The 13,875-nt window shown below is 40.6% G+C and overlaps 1 protein-coding gene across 2 annotated transcripts in view; it reads left to right on the plus strand.

Moving 5' to 3' along the window:
* Positions 1–11,864: 11,864 nt before the first annotated feature.
* The window catches only part of LOC116363559 (low-density lipoprotein receptor class A domain-containing protein 4-like), a 28,111-nt gene continuing 26,100 nt past the window's right edge, over positions 11,865–13,875 (plus strand). The window contains exon 1 of one of the 2 annotated variants that reach the window (XM_031817160.1): positions 11,865–12,376. In XM_031817160.1, the coding sequence (XP_031673020.1) occupies positions 12,323–12,376 (54 nt within the window). In that variant the 5' untranslated portion in view covers positions 11,865–12,322. The remainder of the gene's footprint in view (positions 12,377–13,875) is intronic. The other variant, XM_031817161.1, reaches the window with a different exon arrangement.

Genomic DNA, 13,875 nt, shown 5'->3' on the forward strand with positions numbered 1-13,875 from the left:
CAGAATCCAACTCATTACTCCACTTGCATTTGGAAACACAGAATCCAACTCATTACTCCACTTGCATTTGGAAACACAGAATCCAACTCATTACTCCACTTGCATTTGGAAACACAGAATCCAACTCATTACTCCACTTGCATTTGGAAACACAGAATCCAACTCATTACTCCACTTGCATTTGGAAAACACAGAATCCAACTCATTACTCCACTTGCATTTGGAAACACAGAATCCTACTCATTACTCCACTTGCATTTGGAAACACAGAATCCTACTCATTACTCCACTTGCATTTGGAAACACAGAATCCTAACTCATTACTCCACTTGCATTTGGAAACACAGAATCCAACTCATTACTCCACTTGCATTTGGAAACACAGAATCCAACTCATTACTCCACTTGCATTGGAAACACAGATCCAACTCATTACTCCACTTGCATTTGGAAACACAGAATCCAACTCATTACTCCACTTGCATTTGGAAACACAGAATCCAACTCATTACTCCACTTGGCATTGGAAACACAGAATCCTACTCATTACTCCCTTGCATTTGGAAACACAGAATCCTACTCATACTCCACTTGCATTTTGGAAACACAGAATCCTACTCATTACTCCACTTGCATTTGGAAACACAGAATCCTACTCATTACTCCACTTGCATTTGGAAACACAGAATCCAACTCATTACTCCACTTGCATTTGGAAACACAGAATCCAACTCATTACTCCACTTGCATTTGGAAACACAGAATCCAACTCATTACTCCACTTGCATTTGGAACAACAGAATCCAACTCATTACTCCACTTGCATTTGGAAACACAGAATCCAACTCATTACTCCACTTGCATTTGGAAACACAGAATCCAACTCATTACTCCACTTGCATTGGAAACACAGAATCCTCATTACTCCACTTGCATTTGGAAACCATCTACTCATTACTCCACTGCATTTGGAAACACAGAATCCTACTCATTACTCCACTTGCATTTGGAAACACAGAATCCAACTCATTACTCCACTTGCATTTGGAAACACAGAATCCAACTCATTACTCCACTTGCATTTGGAAACACAGAATCCAACTCATTACTCCACTTGCATTTGGAAACACAGAATCCAACTCATTACTCCACTTGCATTTGGAAACACAGAATCCAACTCATTACTCCACTTGCATTTGGAAACACAGAATCCTACTCATTACTCCACTTGCATTTGGAAACACAGAATCCTACTCATTACTCCACTTGCATTTGGAAACACAGAATCCTACTCATTACTCCACTTGCATTTGGAAACACAGAATCCAACTCATTACTCCACTTGCATTTGGAAACACAGAATCCAACTCATTACTCCACTTGCATTTGGGAAACACAGAATCCAACTCATTACTCCACTTGCATTTGGAAACACAGAATCCAACTCATTACTCCACTTGCATTTGGAAACACAGAATCCAACTCATTACTCCACTTGCATTTGGAAACACAGAATCCTACTCATTACTCCACTTGCATTTGGAAACACAGAATCCTACTCATTACTCCACTTGCATTTGGAAACACAGAATCCTACTCATTACTCCACTTGCATTTGGAAACACAGAATCCAACTCATTACTCCACTTGCATTTGGAAACACAGAATCCAACTCATTACTCCACTTGCATTTGGAAACACAGAATCCAACTCATTACTCCACTTGCATTTGGAAACACAGAATCCAACTCATTACTCCACTTGCATTTGGAAACACAGAATCCAACTCATTACTCCACTTGCATTTGGAAACACAGAATCCAACTCATTACTCCACTTGCATTTGGAAACACAGAATCCTACTCATTACTCCACTTGCATTTGGAAACACAGAATCCTACTCATTACTCCACTTGCATTTGGAAACACAGAATCCTACTCATTACTCCACTTGCATTTGGAAACACAGAATCCTACTCATTACTCACTGCATTACTCCACTTGCATTGGAAACACAGAATCCAACTCATTACTCCACTTGCATTTGGAAACACAGAATCCAACTCATACTCCACTTGCATTTGGAAACACAGAATCCAACTCATTACTCCACTTGCATTTGGAAACACAGAATCCTACTCATTACTCCACTTGCATTTGGAAACACAGAATCCTACTCATTACTCCACTTGCATTTGGAAACACAGAATCCTACTCATTACTCCACTTGCATTTGGAAACACAGAATCCAACTCATTACTCCACTTGCATTTGGAAACACAGAATCCAACTCATTACTCCACTTGCATTTGGAAACACAGAATCCAACTCATTACTCCACTTGCATTTGGAAACACAGAATCCAACTCATTACTCCACTTGCATTTGGAAACACAGAATCCAACTCATTACTCCACTTGCATTTGGAAACACAGAATCCTACTCATTACTCCACTTGCATTTGGAAACACAGAATCCTACTCATTACTCCACTTGCATTTGGAAACACAGAATCCTACTCATTACTCCACTTGCATTTGGAAACACAGAATCCAACTCATTACTCCACTTGCATTTGGAAACACAGAATCCAACTCATTACTCCACTTGCATTTGGAAACACAGAATCCAACTCATTACTCCACTTGCATTTGGAAACACAGAATCCTACTCATTACTCCACTTGCATTTGGAAACACAGAATCCAACTCATTACTCCACTTGCATTTGGAAACACAGAATCCTACTCATTACTCCACTTGCATTTGGAAACACAGAATCCTACTCATTACTCCACTTGCATTTGGAAACACAGAATCCTACTCATTACTCCACTTGCATTTGGAAACACAGAATCCAACTCATTACTCCACTTGCATTTGGAAACACAGAATCCAACTCATTACTCCACTTGCATTTGGAAACACAGAATCCAACTCATTACTCCACTTGCATTTGGAAACACAGAATCCAACTCATTACTCCACTTGCATTTGGAAACACAGAATCCAACTCATTACTCCACTTGCATTTGGAAACACAGAATCCACTCATTACTCCACTTGCATTTGGAAACACAGAATCCTACTCATTACTCCACTTGCATTTGGAAACACAGAATCCTACTCATTACTCCACTTGCATTTGGAAACACAGAATCCTACTCATTACTCCACTTGCATTTGGAAACACAGAATCCAACTCATTACTCCACTTGCATTTGGAAACACAGAATCCAACTCATTACTCCACTTGCATTTGGAAACACAGAATCCAACTCATTACTCCACTTGCATTTGGAAACACAGAATCCAACTCATTACTCCACTTGCATTTGGAAACACAGAATCCTACTCATTACTCCACTTGCATTTGGAAACACAGAATCCTACTCATTACTCCACTTGCATTTGGAAACACAGAATCCTACTCATTACTCCACTTGCATTTGGAAACACAGAATCCAACTCATTACTCCACTTGCATTTGGAAACACAGAATCCAACTCATTACTCCACTTGCATTTGGAAACACAGAATCCAACTCATTACTCCACTTGCATTTGGAAACACAGAATCCAACTCATTACTCCACTTGCATTTGGAAACACAGAATCCAACTCATTACTCCACTTGCATTTGGAAACACAGAATCCTACTCATTACTCCACTTGCATTTGGAAACACAGAATCCTACTCATTACTCCACTTGCATTTGGAAACACAGAATCCTACTCATTACTCCACTTGCATTTGGAAACACAGAATCCAACTCATACTCCACTTGCATTTGGAAACACAGAATCCAACTCATTACTCCACTTGCATTTGGAAACACAGAATCCAACTCATTACTCCACTTGCATTTGGAACACAGAATCCAACTCATTACTCCACTTGCATTGGAAACACAGAATCCAACTCATTACTCCACTTGCATTTGGAAACACAGAATCCTACTCATTACTCCACTTGCATTTGGAAACACAGAATCCTACTCATTACTCCACTTGCATTTGGAAACACAGAATCCTACTCATTACTCCACTTGCATTTGGAAACACAGAATCCAACTCATTACTCCACTTGCATTTGGAAACACAGAATCCAACTCATTACTCCACTTGCATTTGGAAACACAGAATCCAACTCATTACTCCACTTGCATTTGGAAACACAGAATCCAACTCATTACTCCACTTGCATTTGGAAACACAGAATCCAACTCATTACTCCACTTGCATTTGGAAACACAGAATCCAACTCATTACTCCACTTGCATTTGGAAACACAGAATCCTACTCATTACTCCACTTGCATTTGGAAACACAGAATCCTACTCATTACTCCACTTGCATTTGGAAACACAGAATCCTACTCATTACTCCACTTGCATTTGGAAACACAGAATCCTACTCATTACTCCACTTGCATTTGGAAACACAGAATCCAACTCATTACTCCACTTGCATTTGGAAACACAGAATCCAACTCATTACTCCACTTGCATTTGGAAACACAGAATCCAACTCATTACTCCACTTGCATTTGGGAAACCACAGAATCCTACTCATTACTCCACTTGCATTTGGAAACACAGAATCCTACTCATTACTCCACTTGCATTTGGAAACACAGAATCCTACTCATTACTCCACTTGCATTTGGAAACACAGAATCCAACTCATTACTCCACTTGCATTTGGAAACACAGAATCCAACTCATTACTCCACTTGCATTTGGAAACACAGAATCCAACTCATTACTCCACTTGCATTTGGAAACACAGAATCCAACTCATTACTCCACTTGCATTTGGAAACACAGAATCCAACTCATTACTCCACTTGCATTTGGAAACACAGAATCCTACTCATTACTCCACTTGCATTTGGAAACACAGAATCCTACTCATTACTCCACTTGCATTTGGAAACACAGAATCCTATTCATTACTCCACTTGCATTTGGAAACACAGATCCAACTCATTACTCCACTTGCATTTGGAAACACAGAATCCAACTCATTACTCCACTTGCATTTGGAAACACAGAATCCAACTCATTACTCCACTTGCATTTGGAAACACAGAATCCTACTCATTACTCCACTTGCATTTGGAAACACAGAATCCTACTCATTACTCCACTTGCATTTGGAAACACAGAATCCTACTCATTACTCCACTTGCATTTGGAAACACAGAATCCAACTCATTACTCCACTTGCATTTGGAAACACAGAATCCAACTCATTACTCCACTTGCATTTGGAAACACAGAATCCAACTCATTACTCCACTTGCATTTGGAAACACAGAATCCAACTCATTACTCCACTTGCATTTGGAAACACAGAATCCAACTCATTACTCCACTTGCATTTGGAAACACAGAATCCTACTCATTACTCCACTTGCATTTGGAAACACAGAATCCTACTCATTACTCCACTTGCATTTGGAAACACAGAATCCTACTCATTACTCCACTTGCATTTGGAAACACAGAATCCAACTCATTACTCCACTTGCATTTGGAAACACAGAATCCAACTCATTACTCCACTTGCATTTGGAAACACAGAATCCAACTCATTACTCCACTTGCATTTGGAACACAGAATCCAACTCATTACTCCACTTGCATTTGGAAACACAGAATCCAACTCATTACTCCACTTGCATTTGGAAACACAGAATCCTACTCATTACTCCACTTGCATTTGGAAACACAGAATCCTACTCATTACTCCACTTGCATTTGGAAACACAGAATCCTACTCATTACTCCACTTGCATTTGGAAACACAGAATCCAACTCATTACTCCACTTGCATTTGGAAACACAGAATCCAACTCATTACTCCACTGCATTGGAACACAGAATCCAACTCATTACTCCACTTGCATTTGGAAACACAGAATCCAACTCATTACTCCACTTGCATTTGGAAACACAGAATCCTACTCATTACTCCACTTGCATTTGGAAACACAGAATCCTACTCATTACTCCACTTGCATTTGGAAACACAGAATCCTACTCATTACTCCACTTGCATTTGGAAACACAGAATCCAACTCATTACTCCACTTGCATTTGGAAACACAGAATCCAACTCATTACTCCACTTGCATTTGGAAACACAGAATCCAACTCATTACTCCACTGCATTTGGAAACACAGAATCCTACTCATTACTCCACTTGCATTTGGAAACACAGAATCCAACTCATTACTCCACTTGCATTTGGAAACACAGAATCCTACTCATTACTCCACTTGCATTTGGAAACACAGAATCCTACTCATTACTCCACTTGCATTTGGAAACACAGAATCCTACTCATTACTCCACTTGCATTTGGAAACACAGAATCCAACTCATTACTCCACTTGCATTTGGAAACACAGAATCCAACTCATTACTCCACTTGCATTTGGAAACACAGAATCCAACTCATTACTCCACTTGCATTTGGAAACACAGAATCCAACTCATTACTCCACTTGCATTTGGAAACACAGAATCCAACTCATTACTCCACTTGCATTTGGAAACACAGAATCCAACTCATTACTCCACTTGCATTTGGAAACACAGAATCCTACTCATTACTCCACTTGCATTTGGAAACACAGAATCCTACTCATTACTCCACTTGCATTTGGAAACACAGAATCCTACTCATTACTCCACTTGCATTTGGAAACACAGAATCCAACTCATTACTCCACTTGCATTTGGAAACACAGAATCCAACTCATTACTCCACTTGCATTTGGAAACACAGAATCCAACTCATTACTCCACTTGCATTTGGAAACACAGAATCCAACTCATTACTCCACTTGCATTTGGAAACACAGAATCCAACTCATTACTCCACTTGCATTTGGAAACACAGAATCCTACTCATTACTCCACTTGCATTTGGAAACACAGAATCCTACTCATTACTCCACTTGCATTTGGAAACACAGAATCCTACTCATTACTCCACTTGCATTTGGAAACACAGAATCCAACTCATTACTCCACTTGCATTTGGAAACACAGAATCCAACTCATTACTCCACTTGCATTTGGAAACACAGAATCCAACTCATTACTCCACTTGCATTTGGAAACACAGAATCCAACTCATTACTCCACTTGCATTTGGAAACACAGAATCCAACTCATTACTCCACTTGCATTTGGAAACACAGAATCCTACTCATTACTCCTCTTGCATTTGGAAACACAGAATCCTACTCATTACTCCACTTGCATTTGGAAACACAGAATCCTACTCATTACTCCACTTGCATTTGGAAACACAGAATCCAACTCATTACTCCACTTGCATTTGGAAACACAGAATCCAACTCATTACTCCACTTGCATTTGGAAACACAGAATCCAACTCATTACTCCACTTGCATTTGGAAACACAGAATCCAACTCATTACTCCACTTGCATTTGGAAACACAGAATCCAACTCATTACTCCACTTGCATTTGGAAACACAGAATCCTACTCATTACTCCACTTGCTCCTACATCACTTTAACTTTGTTTTGCGCTGCCTTTGCCGTGGGCTTTTGGTGCTTTCAAGACAACTTGGATCTTGGAAAAATATAAGGTCAATTAAACTCTCCTTCCAGACTCATATCAAACATCTCCAATCGAAAATCAAATCAAGAGTCGGCTTTTTATTCCGCAACAAAGCCTCCTTCACTCACGCCGCCAAGCTTACCCTAGTAAAACTGACTATCCTACCGATCCTCGACTTCGGCGATGTCATCTACAAAATGGCTTCCAACACTCTACTCAGCAAACTGGATGCAGTCTATCACAGTGCCATCCGTTTTGTCACTAAAGCACCTTATACCACCCACCACTGCGACTTGTATGCTCTAGTCGGCTGGCCCTCGCTACATATTCGTCGCCAGACCCACTGGCTCCAGGTCATCTACAAGTCTATGCTAGGTAAAGCTCCGCCTTATCTCAGCTCACTGGTCACGATGGCAACACCCATCCGTAGCACGCCGCTCCAGCAGGTGTATCTCACTGATCATCCCTAAAGCCAACACCTCATTTGGCCGCCTTTCGTTCCAGTACTCTGCTGCCTGTGACTGGAACGAATTGCAAAAATCGCTGAAGTTGGAGACTTTTATCTCCCTCACCAACTTCAAACATCAGCTATCTGAGCAGCTAACCGATCGCTGCAGCTGTACATAGGCTATTGGTAAATAGCCCACCATTTTCACCTACCTCATCCCCATACTGTTTTTATTTATTTACTTTTCTGCTCTTCTGCACACCAATATCTCTACCTGTACATGACCATCTGATCATTTATCACTCCAGTGTTAATCTGCAAAATTGTAATTATTTGCCTACCTCCTCATGCCTTTTGCACACATTGTATATAGACCCCCCCTTTGTTTTCTACTGTGTTATTGACTTGTTAATTGTTTACTCCATGTGTAACTCTTTGTTGTCTGCTCACACTGCTATGCTTTATCTTGGCCAGGTCGCAGTTGCAAATGAGAACTTGTTCTCAACTAGCCTACCTGGTTAAATAAAGGTGTTCTCAACTAGCCTACCTGGTTAAATAAAGGTGTTCTCAACTAGCCTACCTGGTTAAATAAAGGTGTTCTCAACTAGCCTACCTGGTTAAATAAAGGTGTTCTCAACTAGCCTACCTGGTTAAATAAAGGTGAAATAAAAAAAAATAAAAAAATAAAAAATAAATGACTTCAGTGATCTTCAGGTCAGAAAGTTGGAGCTCTGGAAAGAGGTCCGAGTTCCCGAGTTGAAATTCCGAGTTGGATGACCGTTCAAAAGATTTCTCTCTGTCGGAGCTAGTTTTGTTTTCTCTCCAGAGTTCCCAGTTGTCGTGAACGCACTGCTGTCGGTAGTCTGAGATTTCCGAGTTCTTGACCGTTACAGTGTGATGTTATTATAGAAGACTAGACAGACCATTACAGTGTGATGTTATTATAGAAGACTAGACAGACCGTTACAGTGTGATGTTATTATAGAAGACTAGACAGACCATTACAGTGTGATGTTATTATAGAAGACTAGACAGACCATTACAGTGTGATGTTATTATAGAAGACTAGACAGACCATTACAGTGTGATGTTATTATAGAAGACTAGACAGACCATTACAGTGTGATGTTATTATAGAAGACTAGACAGACCATTACAGTGTGATGTGTAACAGACAGACCATTACAGTGTGATGTTATTATAGAAGACTAGACAGACCGTTACAGTGTGATGTTATTATAGAAGACTAGACAGACCATTACAGTGTGATGTTATTATAGAAGACTAGACAGACCATTACAGTGTGATGTTATTATAGAAGACTAGACAGACCATTACAGTGTGATGTTATTATAGAAGACTAGACGGACCATTACAGTGTGATGTTATTATAGAAGACTAGACAGACCGTTACAGTGTGATGTTATTATAGAAGACTAGACAGACCATTACAGTGTGATGTTATTATAGAAGTCTAGACAGACCGTTAGTGTGATGTTATTATAGAAGACTAGACAGACCATTACAGTGTGATGTTATTATAGAAGACTAGACAGACCATTACAGTGTGATGTGTAACAGACAGACCATTACAGTGTGATGTTATTATAGAAGACTAGACAGACCATTACAGTGTGATGTTATTATAGAAGACTAGACAGACCGTTACAGTGTGGTGTTATTATAGAAGACTAGACAGACCATTACAGTGTGATGTTATTATAGAAGACTAGACAGACCATTACAGTGTGATGTGTAACAGACAGACCATTACAGTGTGATGTTATTATAGAAGACTAGACAGACCGTTACAGTGTGATGTTATTATAGAAGACTAGACAGACCATTACAGTGTGATGTTATTATAGAAGACTAGACAGACCATTACAGTGTGATGTTATTATAGAAGACTAGACAGACCATTACAGTGTGATGTTATTATAGAAGACTAGACGGACCATTACAGTGTGATGTTATTATAGAAGACTAGACAGACCGTTACAGTGTGATGTTGTTATAGAAGACTAGACAGACCATTACAGTGTGATGTTATTATAGAAGACAGACCGTTAGTGTGATGTTATTATAGAAGACTAGACAGACCATTACAGTGTGATGTTATTATAGAAGACTAGACAGACCATTACAGTGTGATGTGTAACAGACAGACCATTACAGTGTGATGTTATTATAGAAGACTAGACAGACCATTACAGTGTGATGTTATTATAGAAGACTAGACAGACCGTTACAGTGTGATGTTATTATAGAAGACTAGACAGACCATTACAGTGTGATGTTATTATAGAAGACTAGACAGACCATTACAGTGTGATGTGTAACAGACAGACCATTACAGTGTGATGTTATTATAGAAGACTAGACAGACCATTACAGTGTGATGTTATTATAGAAGACTAGACAGACCATTACAGTGTGATGTTATTATAGAAGACTAGACAGACCATTACAGTGTGATGTTATTATAGAAGACTAGACAGACCATTACAGTGTGATGTGTAACAGACAGACCATTACAGTGTGATGTTATTATAGAAGACTAGACAGACCATTACAGTGTGATGTTATTATAGAAGACTAGACAGACCGTTACAGTGTGATGTTATTATAGAAGACTAGACAGACCATTACAGTGTGATGTTATTATAGAAGACTAGACAGACCATTACAGTGTGATGTGTAACAGACAGACCATTACAGTGTGATGTTATTATAGAAGACTAGACAGACCATTACAGTGTGATGTTATTATAGAAGACTAGACAGACCATTACAGTGTGATGTTATTATAGAAGACTAGACAGACCATTACAGTGTGATGTTATTATAGAAGACTAGACAGACCGTTAGTGTGATGTTATTATAGAAGACTAGACAGACCATTACAGTGTGATGTTATTATAGAAGACTAGACAGACCATTACAGTGTGATGTTATTATAGAAGACTAGACAGACCATTACAGTGTGATGTTATTATAGAAGACTAGACAGGCCGTTACAGTGTGATGTTATTATAGAAGACTAGACAGACCATTACAGTGTGATGTTATTATAGAAGACTAGACAGACCGTTACAGTGTGATGTTATTATAGAAGACTAGACAGACCGTTACAGTGTGATGTTATTATAGAAGACTAGACAGACCATTACAGTGTGATGTTATTATAGAGACTAGACAGACCGATAGTCTGATGTTATTATAGAGACTAGACAGACCGTTACAGTGTGATGTTATTATAGAAGACTAGACAGACCGATAGTCTGATGTTATTATAGAAGACTAGACAGACCGATAGTCTGATGTTATTATAGAAGACTAGACAGACCATTACAGTGTGATGTTATTATAGAAGACTAGACAGACCGTTACAGTGTGATGTTATTATAGAAGACTAGACAGACCATTACAGTGTGATGTTATTATAGAAGACTAGACAGACCGTTACAGTGTGATATTATTATAGATACTAGACAGACCGATAGTCTTAGGCGCCGTTGACGTGGATGTCGATTATGGCAGCTCCCCGCACCTCTCTGATTCAGAGGGGTTGGGTTAAATGCAGAAGACACATTTCAGTTGTAGGCATTAGGTGTACAGCTGACTAGGTATCCCCCTTTGCCCACTGTGATGTGTAACAGACAGAGACAGACAGACAGACAGACAGACAGAGTGCAAAACACGCCTACACGGGCCCCCTAGCGAAGGGCCTCAATGCAATCCAATTTCACCCGATGTAAACTCCTCCCAGTGGGGTAACCCGGGCCAGATAAACGAAACCCCTTATTGTCACTACCTCACCAGTCTGTTCCGAGTCGCCCCTAATCTCCTCTCCTCCTCCTCTCCCCTCCTGCACGTCTGGTTTAAGAGAGTGGCTTCCTTGTTTGGGGGTGGGCCATAGTCCGTGCATCCAGCCTTCAGTCGATCGGAGAGGTGTTTTCCCCTGTACAGCGGAGAGAGGAACTACACGGCCAGGCGGATAACGTTACTCACTCTGTCTGAGAATGTACTAGTCTGAAGAAATGGCATGCGGATACACTTTAAAACAAATTACTTTAACTTGGTAGCAATATGGATTATGTCGTACTCAAGGGAATGTGAACGGGCACCGGAGACAGACTCAGGCTGGAAGTTTTGAAGGGCCGATCACGGCGCCTCTTCCCCGGTCCGGTGTTATTACCGGGGTCCCATTTTCCCGGGTAGCCCCATGCAAAACATAACGGCACCCGGCAGCCACAACAACAACTCTGATGTCATTTGCTCCTGTAACTGCACCGGTCCCCAGCCGGAGGGAATGGAGATATGTAAGTAGAATTGTAGCGGAAACCGCGTATGCCGCTTTGGAAATGATGTCTGTTGTTCTACTGTGATTTATCACTATGTTACCTTTTACGCATCGATTACGCGCATGTAAACGACGATGTGTTATAAACGAGAGGTACACATTGTAGGGGATTATTTAAATACAATTTGGTTATGGTTTGGGAACTTTTTATCAGTCAAATATCCGTGTTTGGTTGGTGTTCTGGTATGTTCGCTGTCAGTCGTTTATGGTTACGTTACCGTCTTGCTGTCGTCGTTCGGTAATTGCCATAGACTGGCAGTAGTTTCTGCTACATACTCCAACACTGTAAAACATTTAGACGAAATACGCTATGAAGGAAGATATATTACCCTGTTGACAGTTTCATGGGACTTGCTGGGTTATGTTGTTGTGTTACAGACAGACAGACAGTGTGTTGTGTGACAGACAGACAGACAGACAGTTTCATGGGACTTGCTGGGTTATGTTGTTGTGTTGAGATGTTGTTACAGACAGACAGACAGACAGACAGACAGTGTGTTGTGTGACAGACAGACAGACAGTGTGTTGTGTGACAGACAGACAGACAGTTTCATGGGACTTGCTGGGTTACCTTGTTGTGTTGAGATGGTGTTACAGACAGACAGACAGACAGACAGACAGTGTGTTGTGTGACAGACAGACAGACAGACAGACAGACAGACAGACAGTGTGTTGTGTGACAGACAGACAGACAGTTTCATGGGACTTGCTAGGTTGTGTTGAGATGGTGTTAGTTTCATGGGACTTGCTGGACTTGCTGGGTTGTGTTGAGATGGTGTTCGTTTCATGGGACTTGCTGGGTTGTGTTGAGATGGTGTTACAGACAGACAGACAGTGTGTTGTGTGACAGACAGACAGACAGACAGACAGACAGACAGACAGACAGACAGACAGACAGACAGACAGTGTGTTGTGTGACAGACAGACAGACAGACATTTTCATGGGACTTGCTGGGTTATGTTGTTGTGTTGAGATGGTGTTACAGACAGACAGACAGTGTGTTGTGTGACAGACAGACAGACAGACAGACAGACAGACAGACAGACAGTGTGTTGTGTGACAGACAGACAGACAGTTTCATGGGACTTGCTAGGTTGTGTTGAGATGGTGTTAGTTTCATGGGACTTGCTGGACTTGCTGGGTTGTGTTGAGATGGTGTTCGTTTCATGGGACTTGCTGGGTTGTGTTGAGATGGTGTTACAGACAGACAGACAGTGTGTTGTGTGACAGACAGACAGACAGTGTGTTGTGTGACAGACAGACAGACAGACAGTTTCATGGGACTTGCTGGGTTATGTTGTTGTGTTGAGATGGTGTTACAGACAGACAGACAGACAGTGTGTTGTGTGACAGACAGACAGACAGACAGACAGTTTCATGGGACTTGCTGGGTTTTGTTGTTGTGTTGAGATGGTGTTACAGACAGACAGACAGACAGACAGACAGTGTGTTGTGTG

Source organism: Oncorhynchus kisutch, unplaced genomic scaffold (genome assembly GCF_002021735.2).
Source record: "Oncorhynchus kisutch isolate 150728-3 unplaced genomic scaffold, Okis_V2 scaffold947, whole genome shotgun sequence".
Classification (NCBI taxonomy): domain Eukaryota; kingdom Metazoa; phylum Chordata; class Actinopteri; order Salmoniformes; family Salmonidae; genus Oncorhynchus; species Oncorhynchus kisutch.